The sequence below is a fragment of the Mustela erminea genome, chromosome 6, assembly GCF_009829155.1.
Source record: "Mustela erminea isolate mMusErm1 chromosome 6, mMusErm1.Pri, whole genome shotgun sequence".
Classification (NCBI taxonomy): Eukaryota; Metazoa; Chordata; class Mammalia; order Carnivora; family Mustelidae; genus Mustela; species Mustela erminea.
The window spans coordinates 53971133-53990522 of NC_045619.1; the positions used below are offsets into that span (position 1 = coordinate 53971133).

A 19390-nucleotide genomic window follows, 5' to 3' on the forward strand; every position below is an offset into this window, starting at 1 on the left:
GGTGGTTATAATCCCTCAGTGTGGGCAAGGAATGCCCATTTCTGTTCTTCCTGGGTGTATTTTGTTAGAGGATTCAATTTCCCAGACATACAGACAAATTAAAACTGGTATGTATATAAAGGTACTGTTGAACAGGGAAAAAATGACTACATTGAAGTTTATCTCTCTCTATATATATATATAAAAGAAAAATAAACAAGTATACATATAAAACATTCAAGTTAAAACATTACAGTATTTCACATTAATTAAACATCTAGTTGAAACGGTAAGTAGGTTAGAACAAAACAAAACAACAGCAAGGAGCAGGAATCATGAGAAAGAATTAAAGAGAGATAAAAGTTATATGTCAGAAATATACAGGCTGTGAAGCAATATCAGGAGCTTTATATACTATTTTCCCCTGGTGTTGGGGTTTTTGTAGTTTTATGGAGAGTCTGTGGTTGTTGCCCTCCTGTTCTTTCAGCTTGTTTTCTGGTGGAGGGGTCTGCTGTGTTGTTTTTCTATTAATCCTGCTTGGGTGGAGTAGACCTGGCCCCTATCATGGGACTGGGCTCTATGGAAACTGGTTTTTCAGGCTTTTGTTCAAGGAGGCTTTTCTTCTCTGGTGTCAGGGTCAGAGCAAAGTAAACTGTCCACACCCAGACCTCTGCCTCAGGGAGAAATTACCCTCTGTTCCTCTCTGAATCGTCTGGAACATAGACACCCCTCTGCAAACCCCATTGAATACTGCAGCCTCCCACAGGTGGTGTGCATTCCCAGCGACCCTCTCTGTCGTTTCCTTGATATCCCCACTTGTCTCTGTATCCCCGTGCCACCAAAACCATGAGTAATACCGGTTCGGGTGAGCCCAACCCTGGTGGCTGCTACTCCCAGACCATGGTCTCCAGACCAAGTTGGGTCCTCTCAGCTGCAGAGGCATCAGTGGTGGTGGAGGTGACTCTGGGGGCAGCAGTAGCTGCCAAGTCCCAGGGACCGCTGACTCAAATCCCCAGTGAGTCCTCTCAGGCACAGGTGGGCAGTGGTTGTGGCTGGTCCATGTGTCCACACCTATGGTGACCTGGTCCCTGCAATTGTCCCTTAAGCCCCTTTGTTCTTTTTAAACACTGTTATCAGTCACCTCCTGTTTTGCAGCCACCCATCTCCAAGGTATCGCTGGTCCCTGAGCACAGGGCACTTTTCACCTGGGGTATTAATTTCCAATGGTTGGTTTCTTTTGGCTCTCTCCCCTTTCTGTTTGTCCTGCAACATCTGTCCGTGCAAACCCAACTCCATCTTTTGTACGTCTCCCTGGATGATCTTCAGTCCCCACAGAAATACAGATGTGTATAATCTTACATCTCAGACTGATTTTATGGGTGTCCAGAGTGGCTTGACAGATTCCTAGCTAAATTTAGGAGACTGGTTGAATTGGAGTCCCCCACTCTTTAGCCAACTTGGTGAGACCTTCAGTAATAGACCATTCTAGTAAGTGATGCTGATAACTGGTGCAGCCATGTACTTGTGTATTCAGGGGTAATAGAGGAAATTTCTGTACCTTCTTCTTAATTTGTTGTGAACCTAAAATTGCTTTAAAAGTTATATATGAAATATATTATGAGATAATAATTATATGGCTTTTGGGGTGCCTGGGTGGCTCAGTGGGTTAAATCCTCTGTCTTCAGCTCAGGTCATGATCCCAGGGTCCCAGGATTAAGCCCTGTATTGGGCTCTTTGCTCAGCAGGGAGCCTGCTTCCCTTCCTCTCTCTCTGTCTCTCTGCCTACTTGTGTTCTCTGTCTGTCAAATAAATAAATAAAATCCTTAAAAAAATAATTTTATGACTTTTGAAGAAATGAGAAATACATTCTTTACAGATGGTGAGATAGCTTTATAGCTGGTGAAATAGATACCAATATTAGGTAACTAAAATGCCCGGGTCTTACAAACATATATTTTTTGATACAAGCAGGAGCCAAAAAGAGTTTTCTTTGAGACAGAGTTGAAAAAGGGACACTTGTCACTCTCTGAAGAAATCGATGACCTGAAATATAGAGAATTAGATCTCATTACTCTTAAAAATATGAATCACAATATTGTGAAGAATAAATAGTTGATTTGGACTAATAGCTGTACATCTAAATCTGAATATTTCCCATATCATTTTTATGGGAACATTTTCACAATTGTGTTACATAATTGTTCACACATTGCATTTATTCTTTGTAAGATTAATTCTCTTGAGGCATAAAAAAGTTGTCAAGACATACAAATGGCTATCAGACACATGAAAAATGTTCATCATCACTAGCCATCAGGGAGATTCAAATTAAAACCACATTGAGATATCACCTTACACCAGTTAGAATGGCCAAAATTAACAAGACAGGAAACAATATGTGTTGGAGGGGATGTGGAGAAAGGGAAACCCTCTTACACTGTTGGTGGGAATGCAAGTTGGTGCAGCCTCTTTGGAGAACAGTGTGGAGATTCCTCAAGAAATTAAAAATAGAACTTCCCTATGACCCTGCCATTGCACTCCTGGGTATTTACCCCAAAGATACAGATGTAGTGAAAAGAAGGGCCATCTGTACCCCCAATGTTTATAGCAGCAATGGCCACGGTCGCCAAACTGTGGAAAGAACCAAGATGCCCTTCAACGGATGAATGGATAAGGAAGATGTGCTCCATATACACTATGGAGTATTATGCCTCCATCAGAAAGGACAAATACCCAACTTTTGTAGCAACATGGATGGGACTGGAAGAGATTATGCTGAGTGAAATAAGTCAAGCAGAGAGAGTCAATTATCATATGGTTTCACTTATTTGTGGAGCATAACAAATAGCATGGAGGATATGGGGAGTTAGAGAGGAGAAGAGAGTTGGGGGAAATTGGAAGGGGAGGTGAACCATGAGAGACTATGGACTCTGAAAAACAATCTGAGGGGTTTGAGTTGGCGGGTGGTTGGGAGGTTGAGGTACCAGGTGGTGGGTATTATAAAGGGCACGGATTGCATGGAGCACTGGGTATGGTGAAAAAATAATGAATACTGTTATGCCAAAAATAAATAAAAAAATAAATTTAAAAAATTAAAAAATAAACAAATTCAAGCTTGAATGGAACTGATGTTAATACTGAAACATTTACTTGATAGGTGGAAATAAACAAGGATGCTCAAAAAAAAAAAGTTGTCAAGAAACTTACACTTTAGGAAAGGAGGTGGAAACTTTTGGCCACACAGATGAATTAATACTGATGTTCTGGGAATCTCTACTAATCCATAAAGAATGAATGAGGAGGCTGAACAAATACTATGAGAAAAAAACATTTTTTTAGAAGTCAAACAAGCTTTTATTTGAATTTTGCAAAAACAAACAGATAATTCTTTCTGACTTTATAGACTCTTTAAAATTTTCAAGTAATGTTATACACAGGGCATGTTATAAAAATATCTTAGTAGAGGGGCACCTGGGTGGCTCAGTGGGTTGAAGCCTCTGTCTTCGGCTCAGGTCATGATTCCAGGGTCCTGGAATCAAGCCCTGAATCTGGCTCTCTGCTCAGCAGGGAGCCTGCCTCCCTATCTCTCTCTGCCTGCTTCTCTGCCTACTTATGGTCTCTGTCTGTCAAATAAAAAAAAAAAAATCTTTTAAAAGAAACTTTGTAGAAATAAATGAAGAGGACAAACTGACAAAGGCAACAATTTCAGAGTTCTGATAACTGATCAAGGGCTAATAATATGTTATGAAATAGCTATTATTGAAAACCTCCTAGAGATTCAAGTGAAAAGAAGTGCATCTGTAATCTTCTTGCCCAGAACTGCTCCCTTGCCTCCCCACCTTCCCACCATATCCCAGTGATCCAGAAGCTTGTAGTTCCACAATTTGGAGAAGCTGCAGAAAGCAATTGTGCTTGTGCCACAAGGGAGACCCAATCAGCAGTGGGGAAGGGACTGAAATAGCCCATTGACTTTTCAGCTCAGAGTGATGATTTTGCTTGTCAATGAATGATGAGAACCCATACGTGTGTCAGGAGAAGATGACAGCCCTGCTTGCTAGAAACAAGGAGGTTGGAAGGAGTTGTTTTTCATTGGAATTGGGGCTGTGACCCAAGAGACTCTAGGTCTTGATCAGCATGTCTTCCTTGCTGACCCTGCCCTGGCCTCAGGAACCATGACTGCATATGCTGTCTCTCCAGACTCTGGCTGCATACTTCCCCAGCCTTTTGGTATTCATCGGTTGGGACCCTGCTCAAAAGCAGGATGAGAGAAGTCTTGGGGCCAATCTAACCCAAGGGGCAGGCTACATGGTCGGTAGGAATGTTTTTCCTGCTCTTTTTCTCAGGTATCAATAAAATTCTTTCTACTCCAGAAAAAAAAAAAATGTTGGAGGTTGCATTTTTTTCTGTCAAGCACTGTGGCTCCCATAAATATAATAGAGAAATGTTATTAATGAAGGAAAAACAGAAGAGTTGACATGAGCTCTCTGTACACTCTTGATTGATGGAAAATAATTATTCATACATGGAGAGGAGATCAGTAGAAAGTAAAAGCAGGAGACTTCTCACACTCATATGCATGCACACACACAATCACACACACACACACACACACACACACACATCTCATGGTAGAGCATGGAAGTCCTATTCACCTGCAGACTTTGAACACAGTTTTTAAGAGTACTTGTAGGTAACATCTAAGCTACAAAGTCACAAGGACAATCCCTAGGAATGCAGGCTAAAATATAAGAATTTGGTAACACTGAAAAAAAATATTAGCAGGCAGATCTGAGGGAAGAAGATCCTGCAATAAAATTTGTGCAACTTACAAAAAAATACAAATCTAAGAATATGAAATAGACTGCATGATGACTAAATTATATTATCAAAACTATCTACCTAAAAATTAAAAAAAAAAAAAAATGAAAAGAAACTGGCAATGTCTTCCATACTAGGAGAATGCAGAAGTCAATATAAACTTCTACTGAGATAAGAATATTATGTTTATTAGATAAAAAGCATTTTAGTCTAGGGCCATACCACCCTGAACACGCGTGATCTTGTCTGATCTTGGAAGTTAAGCAGGGTCGGGCCTTGTTAGTACTTGGATGGGAGAAAAAACGCATTTTATAGTGCTATTTATAAATATATGGAAATTACAAAGAAACAGTTCAGATAATTAAATGAACATATGATGGCAGCAATATAGGATGTAAGAAATATCAATAGAGAAGTAAAAGTACATGAATAAATCACAGAGAAATTCTTAGTTTATCGTCATACACCTATATGAAAATTCACTAAATTGGCTCTCCAGAAAATTTGGGATACATTAGAAAAAACTGATGACATTGAACAGGGAATCATGGATTTACTCATCTCAACAGAAAGAGAGCAAAAAAACAGAAACATTAACACAGTCAGAAACCTTCAACACAGTACCAGGAAAACCAGCATAGGTCTAAATACAATCTAAGAAGGAAAAGAGAAGCAGGGGGGAGAAGCAGTGCAGAAAAATAATCCTAAGTCACAAAGAGTGAACAACTTCTTAAATATCATTTAAAAAATATTATGGACCCCAGAGGCTCAACAAACTAATTATAGAACTATGTCTATAACTCAAAACACAATGAAATGACTGAAGAACACATGCCAACACAGAAAAGAAATACTCCTGAGGGAACAGGGTGGAACATGAGGAGACTGAATTTGTGTGAAAACCATGGAATGGGTGATACATCTTCCATCTTCAGCAGCCTGAGACCACATTATCTACCATAGAATCCACACATGCCATGGACACAAGTTAGATTAGAGGGGGGTCACACCAGTAAGATAAAAGTATAAGAAGGCCCAGGCCATAAGTCCTCCATGGAAACAATAACTTAAAAATACCTCCTGGGACTCATGGGTGGCTTAGCTGGATAAGTTTTTGCTTTGGCTCAGGTCATGATCCCAGGGTCCTGGGATCAAGTCCAGCATAGGGCTCCTTGCTCAGCAAGAGGCCTGCTTCTCCCTGTGCTAGTCACTCCCTCCTGCTTGTGCTTTCTCTCTCTCTGACAAATAAATAAATAAATATTTTAAAAAACAAAAATAAAAATATACCCAAACACAAACCAATGTATATTCAGTCTAATCATTTTGATCGGGGTGCCAAGACATTCAATAGGGAAGGAATAGTACCTTTCACAAAAGGTGTTCAGAAATTGACTTTCACAAATGGTTGGGAAACTGACAATTTCTTTGCAAAAGAATGAAATCCAATGCTTACGTTTACACCATATACTAATGTTAATTCAAAATGAACCAAAGGCCTAAACATAAGAAGCAATAAAACTATGAAATTCCTTGAGGAGAACATGGGGGGAAGTAGACAGCATTGTAGTTCCAATATTGCTTTGAGGACTCTGAGGTCTACATGCCATATCAGACATCAAAAAAGATTCTCTCGGCAAGACTTTCTTCTCACAGATAAGACAGGAGAGAGTGGGATGATATTTTTAATGCAATCAAAGTGAAAAACAACTGTCAACCAAGAATACCTTACTCAGCAAAGCTGTCATTCAGAAACAAAGAAGAGGGGCACCTGGGTGGCTCAGTGGGTTAAGCCGCTGCCTTCGGCTCAGGTCATGATCTCAGGGTCCTGGGATGGAGTCCCGTATCAGGCTCTCTGCTCAGCAGGGAGCCTGCTTCCTTCTCTCTCTCTCTCTGCCTGCCTCTCTGCCTACTTGTAATCTCTCTCTGTCAAATAAATAAATAAAATCTTTAAAAAAAAAAAAAAAGAAGAAGAGTTAAAGACTTTCCCAGCATCCCAGGGGATGGTGTGTCAAAGTTTCAACTCTTTCCCCAGATGGCAGTCAGAGGAAAGTGGCATGACTCTACTGGTGGTTGGTTAAAGCCACATTTCAGAAGAAATTTGAACCATTAGACCTGCCCAACAGAAATGCTAAAGATAATTCTTCAAGCTGGAAAAAGAGACAAAAATAAGCAAGGTAAAAACACATAAAAATATAAAATCACTGGTAGAGACCAAAACGAAAAGATCCTTCATATGATTTCTTGGATAAGTCACCAAAAGATGGGCAAGAGAAATTAAAATAGAAAAGTGAGACTGCATTAAATTGAGCATATGCACAGCAAAGGAAAGAACAAAAAAGTTGAAGAAAAGTTTGGAAGAATGATGTACAGAAGAGGAGAAATATTGTAAACAGATCAGATAAGGGACTGAGATCCAAATCTATAAATAGCTCCACCAATTCAATAAAAACAAAGGAAATAATCCAATTCCAAAAATGGGAACAGGGCCTGTTTTTATGTTTTTTTTTATGAAGACAGAAAAATGGCCAATAGGTACAAGAAAGATACCCCAAATCACTAACATCAGTGAAATGCATATCAAAACCATAATTAATTATCACCTCACACCTGTTAAAATTGTTTTTTTCCCAAAATTTAAGAGAATATTCGTGAAGATATGAAGAAAAGGAAATCCTTTGAAGAAAATATAAATTGGTGTTCCAACAATTTTTTTCAACCAATTACAAATAAAAATACCATATATTATGCATTTTTTCCAAGCAATTACAAATAAAATACAATATCATGTACTAATGTTACTCCTACATATATATTAAAAACTCAAATCAGTATCTCAAAGGTTACTGCACACCATGCTCATTGCAACATTATTCTCAATAACCAAATTATTAAAGGAACCTAGGTATCTGCCAACAGATAAAGAGGTAAAGAAGGTGTGGTATATATATGTATCCACAGACATCCATGCATATATGCACAATGAAATATTATTCAGTCATGAGAAAGAAGGAACTCTTGCCATTTGTGACAAATGGATGTACCTTAAAGGCATTATGTACGTGACAAAAATCAGACAGAAATAGACAAATACTGTATGGCCTTGCTTAAATGTAGAATCTGAAACACTGAATTTGAAAAAGTAATAAATATAATATAATTTACCAGGGACAGCAAGGCAGGGGAATTGATGAGATGTTTAAGAAAACAAAGTTACAGCTATCTACTATATAATAAGCTCTGGAATCTAATGTACAACATAGTGATTATAGTCATCATTTACTGTATTATAAACTTCAAACTTGGAAAGGCTAAATCTTTGCTGTTCTCAACACCCACAATAGTGGTAAGAATGTGATGTGAGAGAGGGGTTATCTACCTTACCATAGTAATCAATCAGTAATACATCAAAGTAGTAAATGAGCACATTGCATGCCTTTAATTTACACACTGTTATCTCAATTATATCTCAGTAAAAACAAATAAAAGATGTAATTGTTAACACCCAGCTACTACAAAGAACTAACTTAAGAATATAGCTAAGAGATCGAAGGGGAATTAAAATAGGAATCTAAAATATGTTTAGTGCAAAAGATGTCAGATAAGGTGGAAGAAGAAAACAACATAAACACAAAATGAATAGAAAAATGGGAGACCCAAATACAACTATCCCAATAACGACGTTCATGTTAATTCAGTAAATATTCCAATCGAAAGATAAAAATTGTCATCCTGAATAAAAAAGAAAAATTTCAGATCCATCATTATGCTTTCCATAACACACACACTTTAGATTCAAAGGCACAAAGATGTGAAAGTAAAACGATAGCAAAAGATCCACTCTCCAAGCAGTAACTCTGTAAGTGAGGACAAATGGCTACAACAATATCAGACAAAGTAGCTGTTAAAACAAGAAATATTGGAGCACCTTGGTGGCTCAGTGGGTTAAAGCCTCTGCATTCGGCTCAGGTCATGATCCCAGGGTCCTGGGATCCAGCCCTGCATTGGGCTCTCTGATCAGCAGGGAGACTGCTTCCTCCCTCTCTCTTTCTGCCTGCCTCTGTGGGGACTTGTGATCTCTGTCAAATAAATAAATAAAATCTTATAAAAAATAAATAAATAAAACAAGAAATATTATTAGAACTTAAAAGAAACACTTCACCATGGTAAGCCTGTCAATATGAGAAGATAAAATAATTACAAATATGTATTATTCACCTAACAATAGAACCTTCAAACACATGTAATAGAAACTAACAGATTTGGGAAGATAAATAAACAACTTAATGAGCACAGCTGAAGATTTAAAAGCTCTTCCATCAGTAAATGAGAGACCATCCAGTCACAAAATCAGGAGCCCCACTGAAGACTGTCAGAGCTCTAGGAACCATCTTGACAAAACTGACATATATAGAAATTATTCTTCTATGTCATAAATAGAGATCAAACATTAACAGGATGGAAATTTTCCAAAGTATATTCTCCGAAGACTAATCAATTTTTGTCTAAAGGAATAAATTAGAAGTCACAACAAAAAGAAATTTGGTGGATTTCCAAACATGTGGAAAAGTGACACACTTCTGAAATATTTATAGTTCAAAAATGAAATCTGTGAAAATACCTTGTACTGGGTGATACAAAACTGAGAATATATCAAAAGTTTTAAAGTGGAACAAAAGTAGTGTTTAGAGACAATTCATAGCTCTGTCACTTAAACCCAAAAGGAAGAATGTTATAAAATGGATGATTTGAGTAGTTTCCCTCTCAATACACTGTACAGAGAAGAACCTATTAAAGTTAGAGAAGAAAGAAGTGATAAACATATACTAGACTGAAGTTGACTGTGAAATACAAAAAGTAGAGTAACTCATGGCAGCCTAAGTGGATCAATACCCAAATATCCAAGAGCAATAGCATGGATGAATGCACTGTAGTAGAACCAGACAATGGAGCAGCAAGAAGTTTGGATGATTTACAACTTCATGCAACTATATGGATGAAAAGCACAAGTTTATCTTCCCCTGAAAATGCCAAAAATAAAATATGCACACTGTATGATTCTACTTATGTAAATGTTTGTAAGTGGAGGTGGAAACATGAAAGGGACATTTTGCAGTACTGGTAATATTCATTTTCTCCTTCATATGATGGTGACACTTGAAAATTCAGCCAGCTGTTGGTATGTATCACATGTGCAACCATCTGTATGTACATTACACCACAGTAAAATTAACATAACAGGATACCATGAAAATATGCAAATATGTTTAAAGTTAGACATAAAATTAAAAACATCCTACCAAATACAACTTGTGAAAACCAAAATAAAAGGAAATAAATATATCAGAAATGTCTTAACCTCTAATATAATTTAATCTCTAATGTAGAAAACTATTCAAACTCAGTTAAAGAATATTCAGATGCTTATGAGGAAAGAAAGATGAAATATCAATTAAAAACCAAAAAGAAAATCTTACAAGGTAGAGAAAAGGGTCTAATAAAATATGTGTTGTGTGCATTTTCTTGGAATACTAAAAAAAGGAAATTACATGTGAGTGGCAATCTAAGCTAATTCTGATAATATATAAAATTAAATAAACTACAAGATAAGTAGATTTATTGAAGCAATACCAAGTTGTATTTACATTTGCAATTCCTTTAACTTAATCTGTCACATTAGCAGAGTAAAGAAGGTCAAAGGAAGTGATTTCTCTCATGCAGAAGATAAAACTAATTTTCATTTTTAATTTAAAAAAATTTAGGCTGCTGGAAATAAAAAGGAAAGATCCATGAAAAGATCTAGAATAGATATGATAACTCTGAAAAAGAACTGATTATAAAAGCCACTGTTTATAAAAGGACAATTTTTAAAGTACAGTTTGACAAAAGTATATTCAAGATCAAAGAAACCGAGAAGGAAGTGCAAAGTTATACCCACACATTTATGGAATACAAATTTCAGCAATGATGAAAAATCATTCCGTGGAGAAAGCATAGTGTTACAATAAATGTTGTGGAAACAATTAGTATCAAATGAAATTAATAATATATACTTTATACCATATACAAAAATGTCAAAAAATGATCATCTGTTAGCGCAAATGATAAAATTTCAAGAAGATGTATTAGGAAAAACATCTGACCTAAAGTTGGGCAGTGATTTCTTAGAGAGAAACAAAACATGATCCATAAAAGAACAAAGTGATGAAGTGTAGTTCCTTAAGATAATGTCTGTGCTTTGAAGAGAAAGGAAAGACCAGTCATAGACCGAGAGGAAATATTTACAAATAACACATCTAATAAAATACTTGCTGCCAGGATACAGAAAGAATTCTCAAAATACAATAACAAAAACTAAAAATATAACAAAAATATTTCAAGATACTTCACCAAAAAGCATTTATTGACGGCAAATAAATACAGAGAAAGTTGCTCAAGACTATCAGTCTTAGGGAACATTCACATTAGAACCACTACATATCAGAATTCCTATTCCAGCAAAAGAGAGGATATGCTACTGTTCCCTACTTCCTCCACCAAATACAGCTAAAACGCCTAGATATTATACACAAAACAATATAACATTCAAACATTTTATGAGAAAGTGGACAGAACTGCACCCTCTAACCCCAAGGAATGATACGGCGGTGAGCGCCCTGGAATTTCTCTTTGCCTCACATATCCCAGAGTGGTGAGCAAACCACAGACACCAAAGTGCACAGACAAAAGTCCCCAAAATGTTTTTTTTTTTTTCTCTAATGAGCATAATAGAAAAAAAGATATGTTAGAAAGATCCAAACAAACAAATAAACAAAAAATGTAGACACTAAGTGCGTTATTTCAATCAACCACAGACTATTCAAGGGACACATCACTCAGGAATGCAGGGGAAATCAAGACATTCTGAGATAAAGGAAAACTAAGAAAAGTGTCACCACCACACCCAGTCTGCAAGAACTGCTGAAAGGAATTATCCAAACAGAAATTAAATGGAACAGAAGGAATCTTCCAAGAATCATCAGGAAGAAAGGGAAAAAAAAACAAAGTATAAAACTATCATTAGGTCTAAGGGACTTCGCCTCAACTCTAGTGTCTAAATTATTTGGTATTTGAATGAAAATCATCAGTTGAAGCAAAATTATAACATTCATGTAATTCTCAACATAAGTAGAGAAACATTTAAAACAAAGTAGAAATGAGACACAGTAAAGGGACATCAAGGAAGGGAAGGCTCTACATTTTACTAAGTGCAGTCAGTGGTTTGTGACAGACTGTGTAGACTAATATATGTGTTTATAATTATCTATATAAAGATATATACTATCTACATTGTTTATATGAAGCAGATTAGAACATATGGGGACATGTATATGACTATATATGTATAAAGTTATTTATGAAGAAAAGATCGACTTTGCTTTACATTATGCTCCATCAGTTAGGTTCATGATGTAGAAAACTATAACCTTCACATTTATCTCACTGCATCGCAAATACAACATCACCAAAAATAAATTCCAATTGCATCAGAAACTCTAATTAAAGTGAGAAATTAATAAATAAAGAAAAAAGATAGAAGTAATATGGAAAAATGTTTATGAACTTTGACAAAGTTCTAAAATGGGTTCAAAATAATCAATAACACTCAAATGACATATGGAACCATGGTAATATTAAAATTCTGATCATTAAAGGACTCCAATAGGAGAGTAAAAATGCCATACACAGTTATTTCCATCTTGTAAACTCAAAAAAGAGCTCATATTTAGAACATGGTAAGGACTTCCAAGAAGACAAAAGAAAAACACCATCTAGGAGAAATAAGCAAGGGACACACGAGTCCTTCTCACCAAAGAGAATATCCTAATAACTCACAGCCCAGGAAAATGATACTGTTCTATAACCAGCAGAACTTTTTGTCATAATTTTCCTCAGAACTTTGGATCAATGGACAATTTTGTACAATATATTTACACAATACATTAGATAAATGTAGGGATAATGTAATATATTGAAAGATACACATATCTATGACTGGGCACTTTCATACTAATGCTTAGAAGAAAATGTATAATAATCATATGTAAACATAATTATAATGTTCAATTTATGCATTGTTTTTTCGACAAATGTATTATTTACATTTCATAAATATACTATATATTATGTAGTTATGTATAATAGTTATTATAAATACAATACATAGAAAACACATAGAAAAAGCCTTTCATAAAATAATTATTTTTTAAAATTTTATTTATTTATTTGACAGAGATAGAGATCACAAGTAGGCAGGGAGTGGGGAGCCTGATGTGGGGCTTGATCCCAGGACCCTGAGATCATGACCTGAGCCGAAGGCAGAGGCTTAATTCACTGAGCCACCCAGGTGCCCCATAAAATAATTATTCATAATAACCACACAGTAAAAATGATGCAAGTTTCTGAGAATAGCTTTTAAAATGTCCTATTCATATAAGACAGCAACACTACAAATTCACAAACTATAGACAAATCTAGTAATATAGACCAATTACAAATATCATATGAAAGCAAAAGGAGACACATATAATAATGCATACTGCATGAGTCCAACGATATAAACCCCCAAAATAAGTAAGGATATTTCATAGTATTAAAATTGGCAGGACAAATAGAGGCTCTAAACTTCTCGCTCATGAGCTGATTTGTATTTACGTTCTGACTGTTTTGTGATGAATATGCACAATCATGTAGTTTTCTTTTTTTTAAGATTTATTTATTTATTTGACAGAAAAAGAAATCACAAGTAGGCAGAGAGGCAGGCAGAGAGGAAAGAGGAAGCAGGCTCCTTGCCCAGCAGAGAACCCAATGCAGGGCAGATCCCAGGACCCTGAGATCATGACATGAGCTGAAGGCAGAGGCTTAACCCACTGAGCCACCCTGGTGCCCCAGTCATATAGTTTTCTTGATGTGTGGTAAAAAATATATAAGGTTATTTCAGGCAAAAGAGCATTTATAGAAGTATGGCTTTCTAAGAAAAGCAAGAACTAGAAATTATTAAATATACATTAAAGGTATAAAAATAGTAAAATATCATAGAGTCAAACTATGGAATAGTAACAGACTTTAAAATAAATAAACAAGAAATATGTATGACTATACAGATGAGATCTACAAATGTAATATTAAATGATAAGCTTTTAATAAAAGCTGCAAACATGTGAAACCTCACCATTTCCTCTTCATCCTCTATGGAGAGCAGGGTAGAGTTCTTAGAAGCACAGGACAACCGACTCTCATTCCATGGTTTTCTTACAGTGCTAATGTAATAGCAATTTTTGGAATATGTAATCCACTCTTTTGGACAATGACCACATGGATCAGCTAAAGAAAGATTATGAAATATTATCCAAAAAGTTTCAAATTTTAAAAATTGCAAATTTACAACTTGCATATGTATACACACATGCATATATATACATATGTATGTGTGTGTGTGTGTGTGTGTATATATATATATATATATATATACACATATATATATGACATATCCATGCACCCTCCTTCACAGGTGGCAAAAATAAAACACACACACACTCCCAAAGAGTCAGGCTTCCTTCCCTTAATTTATGTGCCCATAAAAGGCAAACACACAAAAAAGTCTACATGTCTCTTGAGTCACTGAACAAAACCACTTTTTTGGAGTTATATAATAATTTATCTCTTATCATGTCATAGCAGGAGGAAATTTGAAGCAATTGGCAATAATGAGTATGGTAATTTAAAATATATTTTTTCTTTATTTATTTGAGAAAGAGACAGTGAGAGGGAGCATGAGAGAGGAGAAGGTCAGAGGGAGAAGCAGACTCCCTGTGGAGCTGGGGGCCCGATGTGGAACTAGATTCCGGGACTCCAGATCATGACCTGAGCCAAAGGCAAGTGCTTAACCAATTGAGCCACCCAGGTCCCCAATGGATATGGTAATTTTAAATGAGGATTTCTTCATATTGCTGCATAAGAAGGAATAAGCTCTTATAATCATTACTTATTAACATCTATTTTCTGCATTTTATAATATATATTTCACCTCAAACTCTATGATGATTTTGTACAGCCTAGATGGAGACAAAATATAAACTGTACTACTATCAGAACTATGAAAATCATTACATACATTTCTGGATTCTTGTAACTGGGTACGAATTGTCCTGCTGTGGTGTTCTAATACCTAAAAATAAAAATTAAACATTGTAATAATTCTAGTTTTTCTGTTTGAAACTTGGTGTACTTTTTAAGATTAGAATATTCTGGAATAAAATTGATTTACTAAAATTAACAATATCATTAAGATTTGAGGGTAAATCAATCCAAAGCCTTAAACAACCAAACATCAGCATTTCTTAGAGTATTTCGTTTAGCCAGTCTCAAGAATTAACTTGTGTTTTTCAATTATGTATATATGTATATTTTCTACAATCATTGTTATTTATACTTTTAAGAAGTTCAGAATAAGCATTCCACATTTAGTCTAAATGCATACGTGAAAAGGATAGTTCCACTCCCTCATACTTTAAATGCTTAGAGGCACTGATGATCATTAAAATGAAAAGATTCCTTGGGGCGTCTGGTGGCTCAGTGGGTTAAAGCCTCTGCCTTTGGCTCAGGTCATGATCCCAGGGTCCTGGGATGGAGCTCCATATCAGGCTCTCTGTTCAGCAGGGAGCCTGCTTCCTCCTCTCTCTCTGCCTGCCTCTCTGCCTACTTGTGATCTCTGTCTGTTAAATAAATAAAATCTTAAAAAAAAAAAAAAGAAAAAAGATTTCTCATAATCATTCAAAGATTTACTCACAGGAAAGAGAACTTATCATTCTTGCTACAATATAGGTCAAGACAAGGCAGGAGAGTCCCAAAATCCCAGCAATGAGCTTCTCTAGAGATGATGGCAAGTATGTGGGGAGAGAAATGAAACAGTGAGAAAGGATGGATGGATGAAGACTAAAGTTTAGACAGTTTACATACAAGAGAACCAAAAATGCACAGAGAATCATAGGTATAAACATGGACCACAAACCCATATCTACCATTGTAATCTTCCTCACAATATACCACTTAACTGTCAGTAAGCATCATGCTCCATGAGCTATTTGGTCACGGACTATGAATTACAACAATGCTGCAGTGAATTAGTCCTCAGATCTCAAAAATGATACCGTATTCCAGCTTCAAGTTCATCATGATCCTCACAAATGAAAAATATATGGAATTATTCTCTACTCTTTCCCACACATCTGCACCCCAAGTTCACATCCTAGAACAGTTGTCCTGTGTGCCTTACTGTGTGCTTTATTTTTGCAGTGGTAGTTCTTGTCATTCCCTTACAGGTCTTCAGACACATTTTGAAGATTTAGTTCTGCACAGATGATTTCCTTCTCAGTTACTGAATTAGAGCTTTTAGAATCAGTTACTGAATTAGAGCCTTACCTTTTGACAGTTGTCTTCTTGAGTTCTTAAACAGATCTGGTTCTGAGAGGTTTTCTCTCTGGTTATTCATTTCAGCACTGAGAGATCTCAGGGCCTGTGCTGTATGGAAACTGGACTTATATAGTCAGCAAACGGTGTAGGTAATGACAAGAGCCCTGCTAGAGTCACACTGGGTGGAGTGTGAGGTAAGTGGTAACACTCCTTTGTAGCTGAATGATGTAAAATTCTGGTTCTGATTTCTTCAGAGCTTGAAATAAGTGTTTCATCAGAGAATAAGTGATTCTTAAAGTGGTATTTTATGTTTGATGCAATGTTATTGATTGTAGCCACAAAAAGCAACAAATTAGTGAAGAATAAAGAAACACGAGGTGAACCAGAGAGACTATGGACTCTGAAAAGCAGTCTGAGAGGTTTGAAGTGGCGGGGGGTGGGAGGTTGGGGGAACCAGGTGGTGGGTATTATAGAGGGCATGGATTGCATGGAGCACTGGGTGTGGTGCAAAAATAATGAATACTGTTATGCTGAAAATAAATAAAAGAAAAGAAAAGAAACATGTAGGGGCACCTGGGTGGCTCAGTGGGTTAAGCCGCTGCCTTCGGCTCAGGTCATGATCTCAGGGTCCTGGAATAGAGTCCCGCATTGGGCTCTCTGCTTGGCAGGGAGCCTGCTTCCGCCTCTCTCTCTCTCTCTGCCTGCCTCTCTGCCTACTTGTGATCTCTCTCTGTCAAATAAATAAATAAAATCTTTAAAAAAAAAAAGGAAAAAAAAAGAAACATGTAAAGAATGATGTTCTTAGTAGCTTAATGTCAGATTCCATAGACACACTGTAGGAATAACAGGGTTAAAACTAAAATGCTATTATTAGGAAATAATAAGACAAAATTTTTATGACAATTTTTAAAATCCATGAAAGGTTAAAGATTGTTCTGAAGTTGGGGGAACAGTGGTGTTAGCATATACAGGAACTTCCTGCAGTAAGTTACTTTTATTTGGTGACTTATGTATACTTAGTAAAAGGGGATAAGGTCTTATTAAATGACCTTACATTTTGAATGATTGTAGAATTCTGGAAATTAAATTTTAAAGAAATACTGTATATGGTGAAAAATGCTACCAGACAATAACAGAAAAAATTTCTAAAAATCCTTATTTAACACCAGAAAAGGGTAATTGATAATGGCCAACATATGCAAGTAAAAAATGGTAAACAAAAGTAGAGATCATTTATGGAAGAATGGTATGAACTCAGAAACAATCTATGGCTGTCAAAGGAGTGAAGGTAGCTTTATTGTGCAAGCAATTGTTATAACTCAAATACACGTAATCTAATAATTCACATAATTAGCTCTGCTGTCAGTGAGCTCTAGAATCCCTTCTGGTTCTCAAAGTTACAATGTGTGATCTTTTAAATTACTTCATGTTTACCTACCTAATTTACTAATCTATCATTGAGATTAAAAATATGTAAGCTCTAATACATGTAAAACACTTAGGATTCAAGCAGGCTTTTATAAACTCTTAATAATATGTTAGTTATTTTATTCCTATTTTTAACCCAATTGCTTTATTGTTGTTTCTGATTCATATCATACTATGTACAATGATTCACAGGGCTGTCTTCATCAGTGTGGTAAAAACTTTTGCAATGCTTTGTTGATATTTTTTTGAATCTTGTCATTATTTATAGGTAAGCTTAATTAGCATATTAGGAAATTTACCTCCCTCCTGATATTAGGAAACATTAAATAGTTTTATTTAAGAAAGTATATGAAGAATTATATTTGACCTTCATGATTGCATGATTTTATTTCAAGAATGTATTTTTAAAGGCTGGGCTAAATATCAAGTAATATATGAAATTATTTCTATGTTGATGGCAAATCCAAATTAACCATTCCTTGTCATGCATGATGTTTATGAGATTTCACGTGAAATTATATGGATTTTAATCCTTATCATCTGCGTGTGTATACATTTGACTACTTCTCCACAGGCAAGAATATGAATATTTTAAGATATTCTCTGACATATATCATATTTCTTCTTATCTGTGACCCTGAGTTGTTGTAATAGAGTTAACCAGTGTTCTCTGTGATTTCGTTGTGTATTAGTTGTATCCATCCAGTATCTGTATCTCCCACTAAGTGAGGTGGCTAGGAGAGAGACAGCAGAGGAGTGACACTTACCTTCTGTTGGCCAGAGTCGGGCATCTTCCAGGGGGAGACCAAGTTACTCTTGTATCTTGTATCCACAGTATCTGTGGTCTTCACAGACTGCCAGCCCTGTGAGCAGTCAGAGTGAGGAATAGTGGAAAAAGTAGATTTATCATCAACATGTCGCTTAAAATTTGAACAGGAAACCCTTACATTGGGCTATTTTGAAGATACTTTATCTCATCACACACCTCCAGAATGTCCGAGAATTTCAGTTTGTGGTGTGTCAGTTAATTGCGACATGACTCTGAGAAATGTTTATGTTCCACAAGATATTGGGGTCAGAGGCTTGACCACCCATGCTGTTAACTTGCTTCTTGCTCAGTCACAAGTGCCGAGACCTGAAAATGCAGGTCTTTGAAGAGTATCTTTGATGTGTCAGTTCTATTTTTACACATTGCTAAGTCTTGGCATAGCATGCTTCTTTTCCTTATACTCTCCTTATGTTATTTCTATTATAATGGGAAAAATCTGAAAACATAATCCCATTAGAATAGGAAATTACTGATATTTATATCCAACTATTTTGAGTAACTACTACATTTTCAACTTCATGGTAACTGTGGCTATTATTAATTCCCAATTGTTCTTCTCAATTTCTTTGCCCTAGTTCTTTACATTCCTACCTTCAATTTTATTATTTGTAAATAATTATTTAAATTTCACGTGATAAAAATTAATATCTCTGGGAAGGTTCAAACATGAGACAATCAATATTCAACTATATCACCATGATAGAGGTTACAATAGTAAGTAACCACTCATGACATTATTCATTGATTCATCCTTCAATCATAACCAGATATCTCTTTTTTAAAAGGGACATTTGTCAATAAATGACAAAAAATAAATTCTAAGAACATGGGGGAAACAAAGCTAATTCTTAAGTATTGCTCTTAACCAAAAAGTAAGACAGCAGAAAA

General features: G+C 35.9%; 1 protein-coding gene across 5 annotated transcripts; it reads right to left on the reverse strand.

Moving 5' to 3' along the window:
* Positions 1–1828: 1828 nt before the first annotated feature.
* Positions 1829–18859, reverse strand: LOC116593266 (NKG2-C type II integral membrane protein-like). Of its 5 annotated transcripts, none has more exons than XM_032347287.1 (8): positions 18659–18859; positions 18441–18536; positions 16255–16353; positions 15623–15703; positions 14948–15001; positions 14006–14157; positions 3187–3293; positions 1829–2022 (listed from the first exon to the last, which is right to left on the reverse strand). In XM_032347287.1, the coding sequence occupies exons 3-8, from the start codon at positions 16322–16324 to the stop codon at positions 1905–1907; spliced, it is 582 nt and encodes a 193-aa protein (XP_032203178.1). In that variant the 5' UTR covers positions 16325–16353; positions 18441–18536; positions 18659–18859; the 3' UTR covers positions 1829–1904. The 5 variants fall into 5 exon arrangements, with proteins under 5 accessions (XP_032203178.1, XP_032203177.1, XP_032203176.1 ...); XM_032347286.1 differs by having other exon boundaries at positions 16255–16364; XM_032347285.1 differs by having other exon boundaries at positions 16255–16364; positions 18441–18859.
* Between the last annotated feature and the right edge of the window lie 531 nt (positions 18860–19390).